The sequence below is a fragment of the Phaseolus vulgaris genome, chromosome 9 (genome assembly GCF_000499845.2).
Source record: "Phaseolus vulgaris cultivar G19833 chromosome 9, P. vulgaris v2.0, whole genome shotgun sequence".
Lineage (NCBI taxonomy): Eukaryota > Viridiplantae > Streptophyta > Magnoliopsida > Fabales > Fabaceae > Phaseolus > Phaseolus vulgaris.
In genome coordinates, this window is record NC_023751.2 from 21,326,925 (window position 1) to 21,343,801 (window position 16,877).

At 32.6% G+C, this 16,877-nt stretch overlaps 1 protein-coding gene across 2 annotated transcripts; it reads right to left on the bottom strand.

Moving 5' to 3' along the window:
* Positions 1-2,016: 2,016 nt before the first annotated feature.
* Positions 2,017-13,882, bottom strand: LOC137820565 (alpha-galactosidase 3). 2 transcript variants are annotated; one of them, XM_068624707.1, is made up of 15 exons: positions 13,484-13,882; positions 13,212-13,270; positions 12,585-12,641; positions 12,467-12,501; positions 11,986-12,089; positions 11,784-11,856; positions 10,765-10,823; positions 10,625-10,690; positions 10,453-10,536; positions 9,463-9,527; positions 9,296-9,378; positions 8,879-8,969; positions 8,317-8,375; positions 2,524-2,664; positions 2,017-2,326 (listed from the first exon to the last, which is right to left on the bottom strand). In XM_068624707.1, exons 1-15 carry the CDS (start codon positions 13,696-13,698, stop codon positions 2,216-2,218), a joined length of 1,302 nt encoding a protein of 433 aa, XP_068480808.1. In that variant the 5' UTR covers positions 13,699-13,882; the 3' UTR covers positions 2,017-2,215. The 2 variants fall into 2 exon arrangements, with proteins under 2 accessions (XP_068480808.1, XP_068480809.1); XM_068624708.1 differs by lacking the exon at positions 12,585-12,641 and having other exon boundaries at positions 13,484-13,839.
* Positions 13,883-16,877: the final 2,995 nt, after the last annotated feature.

A 16,877-nucleotide genomic window follows, 5' to 3' on the forward strand; every position in this document is an offset into this window, starting at 1 on the left:
ATGATAAAAGAAACTCCAAGGAAAAAAAAGAGTCTTCTCATACCACAAAGAAAATAGTCAAACAAACTTGAAATTCATCTACTCAAGTCAATGTTTATAGGTGAATGTTTTGTCTCCAAAAATTTTCAATCAATATAAGACGGCTTCTTCCTGCACCTCCATCACTTCTTCAACCATCGTTCATATATTTTTAAATTCCAAAATTATCCTTCAATAAAATAAAAAGATAAAAATAGAAACAATGTTTTACCTACCTACAGATTACGTAATTCAGAAGTAAAAAATTATAACTTCCAGATTACATAATCCACATAATTCGGAACTTATTTAAAAAAAATAAACCTACCAAATTATGTAAACTGTTTAGCTTGGTATTGTTAGTTTTTAATTTTTGACTTTCAGATGACATAATCTAATAGATTTATTTTTGTAAATAAGTTCAGATTACGTAATCAAGTATTGTGTGTTGTTAAATAGATTTTGAATTATGTAATTTGAAAGTTGTAATTTTTGACTTCTGAATTACGTAATCTGGAAGCTGTAATTTTTTACTTCTGAATTGTAATCCATAGTATAAAACATTGTTTTTATTTTTATTTTTATTTTTTAATGAAGAATAATTTTGGAAATTTAAAAATTTATGGAGGTGGGTAAAGAAGTGATGATATAAATAAGCACATGAGAGAGCCTTCTTCTCTCTCTCACTTTGGCCATGAATTTAAAATTGAACAAGGGAGGAGAAGTTTGGTCCTTGTTGGAGGAAAGCAATCACTCACATAAGCACTAGTTCTTCTTCTTTTTCTTTAGCTTCCATTCATCTTTTCCTCACTCTTTTGTGTTAAAATCTGCTAAAGAGTTGTTCACCTTTGATTTTATCTTCACTTTGGGAGTTACACTTAAGGTGTGGAGACTTTTCTTACAACTTGAACATTTCTTATTGTTCATTTTATGTTATGACATTGTTTGGGATTAAATGACATATTTACATGTTTGAAATATATAAATGTGTGTTCTTAACTTTTCTAGAGTGTTGGAGGATTAACCTTGGAGTATAATCCTTTAAAAAAATATTGGTGAAGGACATAAAGAATAAAATGGTCGATTTAGTATAAAGATAATCGACTATTTTTCAATCCTAGATGCATATAATATCAATTATTTTAGTGAAAAAATAATCGATTATTTAAGTAAAATTGGTGTACTCACGTGCATTTAATGAATTATCTATAATTGATTAAATCTAGTGCTAAAAATAATTGACTACCAAATTGTCCTTATGAAATTATTATGTTTTAAATAAACTATGTGAATATGTTAAATGTATTATATATCCAATGGATTGTGTCTAATGCAGAAACCAATTAAATGACTATACAAATACCAAATTTTTCAGTGAGATTAATGAAAATAAATAAACCCAACCACTAAAATCGACAATTTCTGGTAACTTAAAATTGCTAGAAAACTATTTGATAGAATTTGGTGTCTTCTTGGTATTTTTGAACAGCTAGTGTAGTAAAAAATATTTAAAATGCATTTAATAATTAATAACATAATTTATTTCCCTCTTTCTTATTTATCTCAAATCAAATAATTACTATTTCCTTTCTACTCTTTTTTTTTTCTTTCTTTTTTCATCTATTCATTTGTTTTCTTCTCCCTCTACCAATCAGAACCTTGGTAGAAGGGCTACTAAAACTTCTCACGACATACACATCTCTAAATTTGTCTCTAATAAACAAAATCATAATCTGGTTACTCTGTCCTAACATGAATCTACACGACCATTTGTTATGCCCTTTGTTCATTGTTAATCTGCTAGGTTCATGGGTTAAGGAGTTGAAAAACATAAAGACTTTTTTCTACTGAAATTCACATTGAAAATCAAAATAAAAAATCATTAATAATAGTTCTAACAGAAACTTTCATCATAAATCCATTGAAAGGAACTTTTAGGACAGAAATGATGTGATGAGGATGAATGAGTAGGTACCCAAGAATCTTGTACACAATGTATTTGAGATGTAAACCCAAGATATCAAATTATTCTAAGTGGTTTATGTCTGAGTTCAACCAACAAATAATGCAACAGAAGAGAAGAGAAAAGAAGAAAAGAAAACGAACATAGGTTCCCTTTCATGAAAGCAGCGAATCCAAACTGGACATGACTAGTGCTATACAGATGGAACATGAACATGAGTGTATGAAGTATGAGCTACTCTACAGAGTGAGAAACTATAAATGGAGTGAAAATGTACAGTTGACAGTCGTGGATATCAACTCGAGCACTGAATGATGATACTGCATCTCCAGTTACTAACTTGTGCTGCAAGATAATAAGGAGCAAAAAACACATAATATGCTCTTATATAGGAAAAACAACAGTAGTAAGGGATTTTTTTTCAAAAAAATAGGGAAGGTATACTAAAATAAATAAATAGAAGCTCTAGCATGAGACACAGAACCAATAAGATCATATAGAAAGACCGACTTAAGCAGTTTCATGCAACTAGGCCAGCTTACCTGCCACAGATCCCTCACAGAAACATGAACCCCAGATTCAAGCCCAAGTGCTTCCCATGAAGCTGTTATAGTAGCAACTTCTGAGCACCGATTCCAGAGAGCAACAACCAATCGATTTCCTGACAAAGGACCAGCCCAAACCTGTAAAGATGTAAAAGTGAAGTCCAAATTTAGCATATAGTAGCATATTCGGATCATATAGTCAAATTCAAATTCAATATGCTGATAAAAAATAAAAAAAAGTCAAATTCAATATATCAGAATACGGCATAGCAGTAGCCTTATCGCTCTTGATTCGTTTTTCTAAGAAGTTCATCTCCAAACAAGTGAAGTTCCAAAGATAATGATCATGAGATACACGGAGAAATTTGTTATAGGACAAAGCTAGTTTGGCATACACTGTTCTGTTCTCCTGTTGGTATGAAGCTGTATAGGCTGTTATGAGAATGAAAAAACATAGAAAAAACTTCAATTGTAATTCCTGAATTCTTTCTCTTAACTCAATACAAATCGGAATCCATTCTTCCACTGGAATTCCCTTCGTTTCCTAAATTCTTCGAGTGACCTTAAGCTCCTAAAATTAACTACATCAGTGGTATCAACTGGGCACCTTCCTATCAAGAGTATGGCAGAAGCAACACGTAGTCAAGCCGCGTTACGTTAAGACCGTCTCGAAGCAAGATTGGAAGCAAGATTCATGGAGATAATGATCTCCATGAGATAGACGCTAGACTCTGCTGTGGCAGAACGCGTTCAAGAATGTTTCAAGACTCATCTTGCTGGCCCAGATTTCCAACCGGCACAACCACACAGATTGGCCCGAATCGAATTTCCTCGTTTTAATGGTGATGACGTGAAGCAACAATGGATTTACCGTTGCAAAACTTACTTTGCCATTGACGGTACGGCTGAGGAGGTCAAAAACAAAGCTCGCCATTGTTCAAATCTTGAAGGCAAAGCTTCACAATGGCACACATCTTGGTGAAATCTTTTTCCCTGGACAACCTCCCTGTTAGGACAGAATTTAAGCCAGTGTTGACAGAATGATTCAGAGTTATTTACAATGACCCAATTGGTTGCTGAATATCAAGAAAAATTTGAATCCGTGGTTTCTAGATTACACCTATCCAAAGAATATAAAATTAGATGTTTCTTGAGTGGGTTAAAACATGACATTCAGATGATGGTTCGAATGTTCCAGCCGACCACCTTTTTGAAAGCAGCACAGCTGGCAAAGTTATATGAATCTGCGGCAACATCTGGCTCTCCACCTAAACAATTCTTGAAGTTTCCCAAGAACAGTGTTGTAACCAAGCCACTCCTATCTCTTCCTTCTCCCATCAAAGGGGATTTTACATCTACTGAAAATCGAACCCAACTCAATCCGCAACTCTACAGAAGCCTCACACCTGCTTTTATGAGTGAAAGAAGATCTAAGGGTCTTTGTTATTTCTGTGATGAACCTTTTACGCTTGCACATGCTCTAACCCACAAAAAGTTAGAAATTCATGTGTTAGAAGTCAATGATGATCGGTCATCAGATTTGGAGGAGGAGGATTCACCTCAAAATTTTCTCACGGATCCTGGACAGTCACTGGACCCTCACATTTTTGTTCATGTTCTTACGGGTGTTGCAAATTTTTAAACTATGAGAGTAACGGGGTATTTCAAGAAACGACCAATCCACATCCTTATTGACAGTGGCAACACTCACAATTTTCTTGATGTCCAATTGAAAAGTTACGGGGTGATATTACTTAGAACTTTGAAAAGTTGATTATGCAGTTTTCGGTTAAAGGAAGAAAGTTTGTATTGCGTGGGTCTTCTAAAGAAGGACTGAAAACTGTACGAAGAAAACAGCTGGAGAAAACAATTGATTCGGGTGTTCATATCTCTATGCTTCATGTATGTGCTGCATAAGATGTTACACTGCTGCATTCTTAACAACTCATGCTTCTTCCAGTCCAGAGATTGCACACATAAGATGTTACACTGCTGCAATTCCAAGATATCTTTTTCGAGCCAACCACCTTGCCACCAATGCTCCAACAACATTTCAAGGGTTAATGAATGTGGTATTTAGCAAATTCTTAAGGAAATTTCTGTTAGTATTTTTTTATGATATCTTGATTTACAGTGTAGCATTGGAAGATCATGTGATTCATCTAGAACAAGTGCCGATGACTATGCGACAACAATCTCTATTTGAAAAAAAATCTAAATGCTATTTTGGAGTGGAACAAGTAGAATACTTGGATCACATGATTTCTAAACAAGGAGTAGCCACTAATCCAAAAAAGATCATGGCTGTACAGCAGTGGCCAATGCTCAAAACAATTAAACAGTTGCGTGGATTCCTTGGGCTAGCAGGTTATTACAGAAGATTTGTGAAAGGATATGGAACTTTTGCTAGACCCTTAACAAATATGCTAAAGAAAAATAGTTTTTGTTAGTCTGCAGAAGCTAAAGCTGCCTTTCAGGATCAAAAAGCTAGTTTGGTAAGTGCACCCGTTGCTTTACCAATTTTTTCTAAACCATTTGTTGTTGAGGTGGATGCTTCAGGTACAGGTATTGGGGCTGTTTTAATGCAGGAACACCATCCTATAGCCTTTATTAGCCGTGCCTTGAATTTACATCAACAATCTCTTTCCACTTATGAAAAAGAATTGTTAGCCTTAGTTTTTGCAGTACAAAAGTGGAGACATTATTTGCTTTCTTCTCACTTCATTATAAAAACAGATCATAGAAGTCTCCAGTACATATTGAGTCAACCATTGACCACACCCTTCCAGCATAAATGGTGGTTGGTCAAACTCATGGAGTTTGATTTCTCTATTGAATTCAAACAGGGTCATACAAATGTGGCTGCAGATGCTTTATCCAGGAAGGATATAGTGGAAAATATGGCTATCACTACACTTATTCCTAAAGTGACTTAATGGACATAATTATATTATCATAGCAGCAGGACATATTCTTAAAACAACTCATACAGGATATCCAATCTATGGAAGCCACTCATAGACATTATACATGGCACCAAGGTATTCTGCGCAGAAAAGGCCGACTAGTAGTGGGCAAAGATGCTGAGTTGAGAAGGGATATTCTTCTTTGGTTACATTCTTTTGCTGTGGGTGGCCTTTTAGGTAAAGATGCTATAAAAAAACTGCAAGCTGTCTTTTATTGGAAATGAATGACAAAAGATTGACATCTTTTGTTATGAGGTGTGAAATCTGTCAACAATGCAAATATGATGCAGCTGCGTCTCCAGGACTGTTGCAACCTTTACCTATACCTGGAAGATTTGGCAGCATATTTACAATGGATGTTATAGAAGGACTGCCTTCTTCAAATGGTAAAATATGTCATTTATGTGGTTGTGGATAGGTTGAGCAAATTGGCCCACCTAATGTCCTTAAGTCATCCTTATTCTGCTGCTGAAGTAGCCCAATCTTTTCTTGATAATGTGTTTAAATTGCATGGGTTTCTTGACTCTATTACTAGTGATAGAGATGCAGTTTTTGTGAGTCAATTATGGATGGATTTAATGGTTTTTCAAGGTGTGCAGGTTCAATTGTCTACTGCATATCATCCACAAACGGATGGCCAAACGGAGATTGTTAATAGATGTTTGGAGACATTTTTGCGATGTATGTGTTCAGATGTTCCTCACGAGTGGTATAAATGGTTATTATTATAAAATAGAACAGACATGAACAAAAGAGAACAAAGATGAACAAGTAAAAGGAAGGCAAGGCAAAGGATATAAGAATAAATATCTCTTCTTTTTTATTCAATGAAATCAAAACAAATAGTCTGAATATATACAAGCAGTACACTCATTCTATGTTTAGCTAAAAAGATAAAGAATCAATCTATAAATACTAGAATCATAACAGACAAAAACAAAATAAAGGTTATTCACCTCTATAAGGAGAAACAATTAAGAATTAGAAAAGACACAATTAATATTAGCATTCTTCTATAACTCTTGTATCCATATTCTTTAATAGTTATCCTTTATAATACTACATACCACACTACCATTAAGTCCAGTCCTTATGAAGTGGTGTATGACCAACAATCGCCCCTTTATCTCCCTTATTTGCCAGGTGAATCAAGAATTGAATTAGTTGATAGAAGATTGCAGAAGAGAGAGGAAGCATTGAAATTTATTAAGTTTCACATGAAAAGGGAGCAGAAAAGGATGAAACAACAAGCGGACAAACACAGGAGTGATAGAACATTTGAAATCGGTGACATGGTTTATGTCAAGTTGCATCCTTATCGCCAAACTTCGGTAGCTTTTCGAAATAACACTCGCACCGAAATACTTTGGTCCTTTACCAATTGACGACAAGATGGTAGCAGTGGCATACACGCTACAACTTCCTTCCCAATCTAAAATTCATAATGTGTTTCATGTTTCGCAACTCAAACGCCATGTGGGGGATACGGTGACTGCGATTTCAATTCCAGAAACTGAAGTGCAGATAAGAGAACCAGAATTAATTCTGGATCACATGACAGTTAAAAGAAAAAAACAGAGCTGTGACTAAAGTCCTTGTCAAATGGAAGCACCAATTGCCTGAAGATGCTACCTGTGAATTCTTTTATGATTTCACGCAAAGATTTCCAGATTTTCATCCTTGAGGACAAGGATTCTTTGAAGGGGAAGGGTTTGTTACAGGACAAAGCTAGTTTGGCAGTTACACAATTTTGTTTTTCTATTCTGTTTTTCTGTTGGTAGGAAGCTGTATAGATAGCTATATAAGGCTGTTATGAGAATGAAAAAACATAGAAAAAACTTCAATAGTAATTCCTGAATTCTTCCTCTTAACTCAATACAATCGGAATCCATTCTTCCATTGGAATTCCCTTTGTTTCCCAAATTCTTCGAGTGACCTTAAGCTCCTAGAATTAACTACATCAAAATTCAGCACCAATAACCATGAACAAACTCATATAAGAGACTATGAAACTACATTCAATCAAGAATCTTAAGACCGTGATATTAAGTTAGAGTTTAATTAAGAGAGAAACATTAAGCTGAAATCGTGTGTTTCTGAGATTTCATGAGTGTTTTATTTATATTGAGAAAAAAAATCAAAATACAATAAATAGAAAAGATTTGATATCCTCTAATAACAAAAATATGATAAAGGAAATAAAAATGTTTCTAATAATACATGTATTCCTTATTTCTATATTTATAACAGATTGGATTAGTTATTGAGATATTGATTTTGTAGTTATTTTTTGTTAAAAATTCAAGTATGAGTCTAAGTCTTGCATTGAGTAAAAATACGAAAGTTGAGCACCAAATAAGGAAGAAGACTCATAAACCCATTGCCTTAAGGTTTTGAATTGAAGGTGGTTTCAATCTCTTATGTGGGTTTAACTAAGGTCTCATTGTTGTTGAATCTTTCTTGTGAATCCTCCCTCAAAAAGATCCAAAAGTGGGCGAATCCCCCTTTAAACACCCATCATTTTTTTTATTTAAGATTATTTCATATTTACGAATTTTATCCTAAACTAAGGTTAACTTGCTTTACCATTTTAGATTGCATTAGACTTTTTCTAACTAATTGAACCCTAGTAATCTGATGAAATCTAATCCAATTAAATCAATATCAGAAGCATGACTACAATGAACCTCTAAAACACCTAACTAATTGAACCCCTAGTAATCTGATGAAATCTAATCCAATTAAATCAACATCAGAAGCATGACTACAATGAACCTCTAAAACAATACATATATTCCTTACAAGGTGGTACAAAATAGTTTACCTGTCCACAACCATCTACTCCAGCAACTTGGACTTTTCTTCCCTGGACTCCAAGTGAGTCTGCAGAGATATAAAATAATCAGTATCTTTACTTAACCTTAGTGACTGAGATAGATGAAAAAATGTACTCCTTCCGATCTTTTATATAAGAAACAAATAATAAATTCACCAAGAACATTAAAAATAGTTAAGTTAATTCTAATTAATAATGTCCTAAATTTTACTTTTATTCCAGAAATACCCTTTGGAGTAATTGGTTTAAGTAGGAGTTACATTAAATCAAGCAACACCTAATTCAAAAAACAATTTTTCCATCAATAAGTGAAACTTGTATTGGTAATAGACCAATAAATACATAAAGAATGTGTATCTGTCTCATAGATTCACAATAAATGAAGGGTACAAAACGAAATTACTAATTAATACATCTTTATTATCTATTTGATTTATAAAGGACGGAAGGAAGTGCCAACTACCACATAACAAAAGAAAGATCATTGTCATCACACACAGAGGGAGTTATGCATCAACTTGTTAACAATAATAGAAAGCAGTGGTGCGACCTTGATTGATGGCAATGACTTCTTCATTGCCCAAAATCTCAAGTGTTTCAGCAGTCAAATTTCTTACATCACAGCCAATCAATAGTGGTGCCTGCACACACATGTTCAAAATTTTGAGCATGTGAAGTTTCAAATATAAAATGTGTGTCTCAGTCTTAGCAAGCTTAGCTTGTCTTTATTCTTTAATCAAAAGAAATTATGGTTAAGCCAAACTGAAAACGAATTCAGACTAGCCCTGTTTTTTATTTTGTTTACACCAGAGTATCAATTTCGCAACTATGCCTGCTATTCTAAGATCTCAAATTGCTAGTTATTTGCGGGGCAGCATATAGAAAAACATGTGATGACAGACTAAATTGAGATGACTAATCTTGCATAGATGTATGCCAGGGAGAAAATATAGGAAGTAAGCAACACCTTCGCTAAAGCCCAGATGCTGAAGTGAGCACGGTATTCCTGGTAAGTCATGCCACCATTTCCAACTTCCAACATATCTGGGTCTGTCCGGTAAAATGAGTTAAGTAGGAATGCTTCTGGTTTTCCTAATATTTTCAATATAATTTCAAGAAAGACAAGATGTTTACCATTCCATCCCCCAGGACCAGCATATGCAGCCCATTTATCATTAAGATCGGCAATGGTTGTCATGCTAAACAAAAAAAAAAGTTAAAAATTATACAACCATGTAAAACAGATAATTTTGGACAGGAATTTTCCGAATTGATCAAATATTAAAACTTTGTATTGAAATGATAGCTAGTGTTTGACGTGGTACCTATGGTTTGCCAAGAAGAACAAATTATGGAATGAGTGTTGTAGTAATAGATATACACAAAATCAAGGGAATGTATTAGATTATTTCATAGGGTCAAACCTCAAACAAAATTGATGGCTGCTGCAGGATAATCCAGATTCCACATTAACAAATGTGATACCTGACTATGTTAATGTCATCTCTATCATCATGATTATTAGTGTTACTTTATGACAAATAGTCATGAGACTCGTGCCAATCACTATTTGCATACACATTCTTAATAGATCTTTCATGAATTCTAGGATCTAAAATAACTGTACGCTAGAGTGCATCTAATTTCTTGAGTCCAGCTACTATGTGACAACAAGATAATATTTGGCTGGGTAGGATTATCTGAGCTTTAAGTGATGAACTCACTGATGTTCTTACTCTTCAAAGACAGAGTATTCACAAGCATGTGAATATTCTTAAACCTTTTCCCTATTCTGCCTGCCAGGAATAGATGGAAAAACACCATCCACCCTTTGCGCTCATTTATCCCCTACACTTTCCCCTTCCTTTCACATGCCTACTCATTGCTACAACCTTATGCAAATTTTCATTCCTACCAAGCCAAGGGATCAAAAAAGGTAACCATTACACCATTAAATATATTCCAATAATCTGTTGGTGTGTGCACAATTCCAATGCAGTATCTAAGGACTGATTTGACCCCACAACTTTTGCTGGTTTAATGCTATTATCTATCGTTAAGCCATGAGCATCACCAATAGAACTTTAAAGGTACCAGTTATAAATCAAAGTCTAAAGCTTTAACCTTGCCCACGAATCATTGATGTCTTCAGTTGTGCGCCAGCTGTTACCTACCTTGTCTGCCCACAAGGCAGGGTTATCAATGCCCCTGCAAAATCAAAAGCAGACCATGAAGAATTCTATCGAGCTAAATGTAACTAAGCTCAGATAACAAAGTACCAAAAATGCTTTATTACCATTCACATAATGAGTAGAAAATTTTACGTCCAGTTGCATTGAGAGCATCACGCATAGGTGGATAACTGGAATAAAAGCAACCACATTGGCTCAATTTAACAACTAATACAAATATGGTGAGACAAAGATGAGAACACACCGTTTTTTGGGAGGGATACCAAGATTGTAACAGTTGTCATACTTCAAATAATCTACACCCTGTTAAAAGGAATTGAGTTAAAATTCCTGATAAGTAAAGAAAAATATAACCAGTAACAATTCCAATTCATGAACAATGTTACTTAAATGTTAAGTTACAAAAGAATGATTTCAAAAGGCAGCTCAAGATACATTACTCGCATAATTTTTCTAAGATGTGTCTACTTTTATTTTGGTTTCGGTAAAGGTATCCTCCTTTAGAGGCAATCCTGATCGAGAGACGGTCAGACACTAAATGTGAACATCTTTCTCAATAGGGATTCAAATCACGGTTCACTACATTGTGGGGACCAGCCCCTTTCTCTGAACCCAACTGCCCTTGGTTCTCGATGCTAATCTTAATCAGTGGTGGATGCACTTCTTCATAAAATATTTGATTGATTGATAGTAGATATATATTATTGCAATTTACATTTCCAGTTAGATATTTGACATATTTTAGGGCAGCCAACTAAACTTTATAGTTAAACACATCAAGCAGTGAGTCTAATTTCTTGTATTACTTGAGAAATTCTGGAGTTGTGCTGTAATTCTAGAATCTAATTGTGCCATATAGACATAATATTTATAACAACAGTATAGGTCATTGCTAAGTTCTGTGAAGACATTTCAACAAACAAATTTCAGTCATATCGATGGATTGAGTACTATTTGATCTAGAACGGCATAATTTTTTCTATTTGTTTTCTGAAAAGCTAGACGCATTCCATTTAATGGAACAATGTCTTATCAAATCCAATTTTGGGTATATGATGATGCTATTAGAAATTCTTATCTAAAGCTTGGTTTTGTTTTGTAAAATGACAAATTAATTCCACAAAAGATATATGAGGCTGAGCTAAACAATTTATATCAGATGTGCTACACATACACAAGGCACATAATAAAATAGAAATGAATAGTATGAATAGTATCTGATACTGTTTCACAAATCATGAAAATGAGATAATAGAATCTAACCCAAGAGGCAAATAAATCTGCATCATCAGTTTCATGGAAAATCGATCCTGGCCGGACTTGACATGTAAAAACCCTAATAACATTAAGATATGTAAAAGTATTAAGCAGGAGATTAGATGATCAGTTAGTCACAATCAACATGAATGAAATTTATTTAAGAATGAATTGTTCAAACATCTGGCTTATTGCAATGTCATCTTACCCAGCATCCGAATATATGCCAAGCTTGAGTCCCTTTCCATGTACATAATCTGCAAGAGCTTTGATTCCAGATGGAAATGTCTTAGGATCAGGAACAAGTTGACCCTGCACTTCCACACCCAAAATAGTAAGGACCAACATATAATAAAGAAAGCTCAAAACAGACTTTTAAACTTTGATACATAACCATTTATTCACATAGAAAATAGGTAGTGCATGTAATCATGAATAAAATACATGCTTCCTGCTTGATTAAACAAATATGCAACTGCAGTGCAAGGTTGGAAGCACAACAATGTATCTTTAAATCATTACATAACAATAACTTTAGGCATGCTATAACAAATACCAATTGAAACAATTTTTCTTCATCCAACTGAACTTCCGGATTGATAACATTAAAAGCCAACAGTTAGGTAAAATAATAGATGATAACCATAAAGTTGATCCAGTAAGATTGAAAGCAACAGAATTTAACTGACCTTCTGATTTCTGCTCACAGCAGACCAGCAATCATCTGCACATTGCAAATTGTGATATCAAATAAGTATAAATACAAGACATGTTAGAATGTTCATTTTGAACAGACAAGAACAGTACCTATGTTGACATATACATAACCTAAATCAGCTAATCCGGTTGATACCAGTGCATCAGCTGGAAGTATAACAAACATATCAGCATTAGTAGAACCGAGAAAAAGATTGAATTACTGATATTGAGTATGAACCATAATGCTTGCAGTGAAACAAAATATGTGGAGATTATAAATGTAAAATTACAATAAAATCATTATACAATGGAATGCAAATTTCACAATTAATAAGTTTTTGTCTTTTTAAATAGTTAATCTATTTCACCAAAAAAGACAGCCATACAGTCAAGAATGCAAAGTTTATTTAGAGTACAGGGAGAACCAAAGACCATGGGGCGAAATCTCCACCCCCTCCAACAACACACACACTCTTTGGGGGACTTATCTAAATTATGGGTGGCCGAAGGATATAAATTTTGATTAGGCTCGCAATTAATTGAAATAAAATCAAGTTAACATATGATTACTTTTCAAAAGGCAAAATAAAGGAAGATTGATGAGAGAGGATCAAATGTTTATATATGAAACTGAGGAGACTAGTAAGATCATAATCCGTGTCAATTCACTGAAGAAATGGAAGTTATTGATACATCTAGAAGTGGTAGGAAAGGAAGAAAGCAAGAAAAAGATACCCGTTTCCTTAATGACCCTTTCACTGATATTGCATGCAAAGAAGTTCCAGCTATTCCATCTGCAGACAAATTAAAACAAACATCAAAGTTAAGACCATCCAAACTATCTGTGTGTGATTGTGATGGTGACCGTGTTTGTGCAGGAGGGTCTTATAGTTTTATCAGTTTGGTGGAAGCAACAGTGAAAAGAAAAACTCGAGGAAAAGTTAACAACTCACACATTTTATTCAACTAAAAAGAAAAGAGTAAGCAAGAGAAAGCGAGAATCGAACCCCATCTGAGGCGTTTTAGCCAATCCATTACTCAGCTGAAGCGGACCGTACTTGGAAGTGTCGTAAACAGAATGAAAGTTTGATCCGAAAATGGGGTTCCCGTAGCTCTGCAAAAGAGGCGCAACTCTCGCTGAAGCCGAAGCAGAGGAAGCAACAAAGAAGAAGAGAATCACCAAGTACACCAAAAAAGTGTATATGAGTTTCTGCTTTGCCATGAGTCAGAGCTCCTTTTGCCTAATACTCAACACACAGTTCTTCAAAGTGATGAAATTTGGAAGTACAAGAATTTTTGCAATAGAAGCAACTGAACAATGTCACTCGAAACAAATCCAAAACATCATTCTAGCCACTGTCGGAAAGAGAAACATTTAACACCATTTGCCACATATTCTATCACTTAAATCTTATTATTTTATTTTAAGGATTTTATATTGCATTTTAAAATGGAAAATGATGCTTTGAGAATTTTGTAGTTATATATAGCTCTTGATCTAATAAATTTAGAAATAAATATATGTAATATTTATAATTAAATAATATGAAAAAATATTAAAACAAATAATATTAAGATTGTAATGTAGTTATATAAAAAATATGAATTATAATGTATCATTACTTTTTAAATCAATCCTTAATGAATGTGAATAGAAGGAATACTTTAAGTTAGGGATAAGAATCTCATCGTAATATTCCAAATGTATAGTTTTCAGTATCTTATTACGTGTCGCTTCTACAATTTTTTAAGATAACTAAATGTGAATTTATATGTTTTTCCATCTGAATTATTTTTTTCCATAATTATTAATCATTTGAGTTATTTTTTATTAGGGTTAGACATTACAGCATTTTTCTACCCTCAAATAAGTTTTTATAAATAATAGGGTCTAGACACTTCTCTTCCTGAGATAGGACCCACAATTAGTAAGATAATCCTTTTGTAATAATATATTTTTCTACTATTTTTAAGATAGTTATCTCCAACGTAGTTTCGTATAAAGGTTGCTTATTGTTAAAACCCATTCTTGACAATTTATTACCAAACAAAAATAGTGTGACATTGTTAGTATAATTAAATTTAGAAATTTGTTTAATTTTGTGGCAACCTAAAATAACATGAGAGATATATAAAATGAATCTAAAAGGTCATATATTAAATTTATATTTATTCGTAGATTTTAATAATATTAAATTAGAGGATTGTATTAATGAAAAGGGAATTTTTTTACCAATAATTTAGGCAACTAATTCATATTTTCAAACTAAAAAATTAACTCACTTACTTTTTTTATCATTTTTTCCTTCACATTCGTGGGTGTATTGATGGATAAAAATACCTTTTACTTCTTATATAAATTTTATCCTCCTTAGAACTTATAGATAAATGCACATGTTGAGGCATGTCTTGCATTAGTATGGGTACACACAAATCATCTCTCAACCTCGTGTAAGTTGAAAGATAGATCGATAACCAATTTGGAATAATATATACTATATGAAAAGTACCGTGATACCAAATAGTTAAAATTTATCTGATTTGTCATGCATAAGATACTTATTTATTTAGTAGTTTTAATTACTTTTAGTGAAGTCTTTTGTGTAATTTTGTAGTTATTTAATAGTTATTTCATTTATTTTATTACTTTTATGTGCAATTGTTTAATTTTGGTTTGTAAAATGAAAGCGATTAATACAATCTTTCAGAAATAGTAATAGCTAATAATGTGAATTGATACATTATTTTTTATTTCAATTTCAATCATATGCAAAGTTAACACAATGACAATGAATTCCTAATAATCATGAAAAGACTTGCATCCAACCAACATAAAATGATGACAATGATTTAGCTTTCGCATAACAATGAGTAGGTTAAAGAATGTTTATAATGGTGTGGGACAACCATATTTTAATATGACCTACACAATAATGAGAAACATCCAAATAAGTCATCAAGTTAATGTTTTCACTAAGAAAATGTCAACATATGTGCACAATAGTTGAACGAAATGGGTATTATACATATGTCTAAAACAAATAATATGACGTAGACTAATATATATGGGAAGTTTACTTCAAAATGATAATATTTTTATGCTTTAGTTTAATGTTAAATAGACCAATATAACTTTATATCTACTTGCAATCACATATCTCATATTAGGTATAGTCATTCACTTGTCTACACCAGCTTATAAAGACAATTTATTATAATCATTATAGCCTTTCAAAAACTAAAAGCACAAGTCGTTGACTTACACAATACTTATCATTGATACACCGTCTAGGAATAATAACATTTTTAGTTGATATACTAGTCCATAACCTCCTAATATTGTAATATATTAATCATATCACAGATCAATATCTTTACATGAATATTCACTCATGTTCAATATTTACAATGATATTCACTAATGTACATTTTGAAATAAAAATGAATAAATTATTTTATATTATACATTTTAGAATAAAAAAATGTATAATCCAAAATATAAAAATATTATTTTTAATATTTTGGAATATACAATATGGAAGGTCACCAAATTTTACAATATAGAATTGAAACTGCAAAAATAAAAAACCACAAATTATTTATTTTCAGAAAGGTAGATTTGGAATTTCAAATTTTATGAGGTATAACTTGGAAGTGTAGGTGTGCAGAATACAATACCCCAAATATATTGCATATTTTTTCTGGATTATCATCAGAAAGAAATTACTTCCTGCACCCAATGAAATTTGAACCTGCACCCAATTTTTATATGAAATGCCAAAAATGCTCTTAAAAAGTGATTGCGGACCAAAATACATTCTTAAATAAATTTTCTAGAATACATTTCTAGATTTAGATTTCCATATAACACTTTTATGAATTTCAGAGTTTTTTTTAATATATTTCCAGATTTTGTATTCTAAGATTTGTTTTTCAAAACATATTTTTTTATTTTATAATTAATTTTTCATGATAAGATTTTAATTTTTCAATTTTATTTTAGAATTCCGTTTCTGAAATTAAAAAAAATATATTTTAAATTTACTTCTCTGAAATGTATTTCTTTAATTCTGAATTTTCAATTTTAAAATAAAGAATAATTTTAGAAATTTTAAAATGCATAGATCATATCACAATTTATAAGGTCAAGGAAGAATTTGCCGGATCAGCACGGCCCATTCCAAGAGTTACTGAGCGTAACCAATGAGCCCAATATATTAGTTCTTATTGTGGCCAGATCTCTATTCCGATATTAAGAGCAAAGTAAAGATTATAGATTTTAGGCCGATTCTCTTGCACCATATCAATTCAGATTTGCACTTAAGACACTTATGTAAAATATTCATTTGTTATTAATGATTTAAAAAATTTGCCTTCTGGATATTCATATCCGTAAGTCAA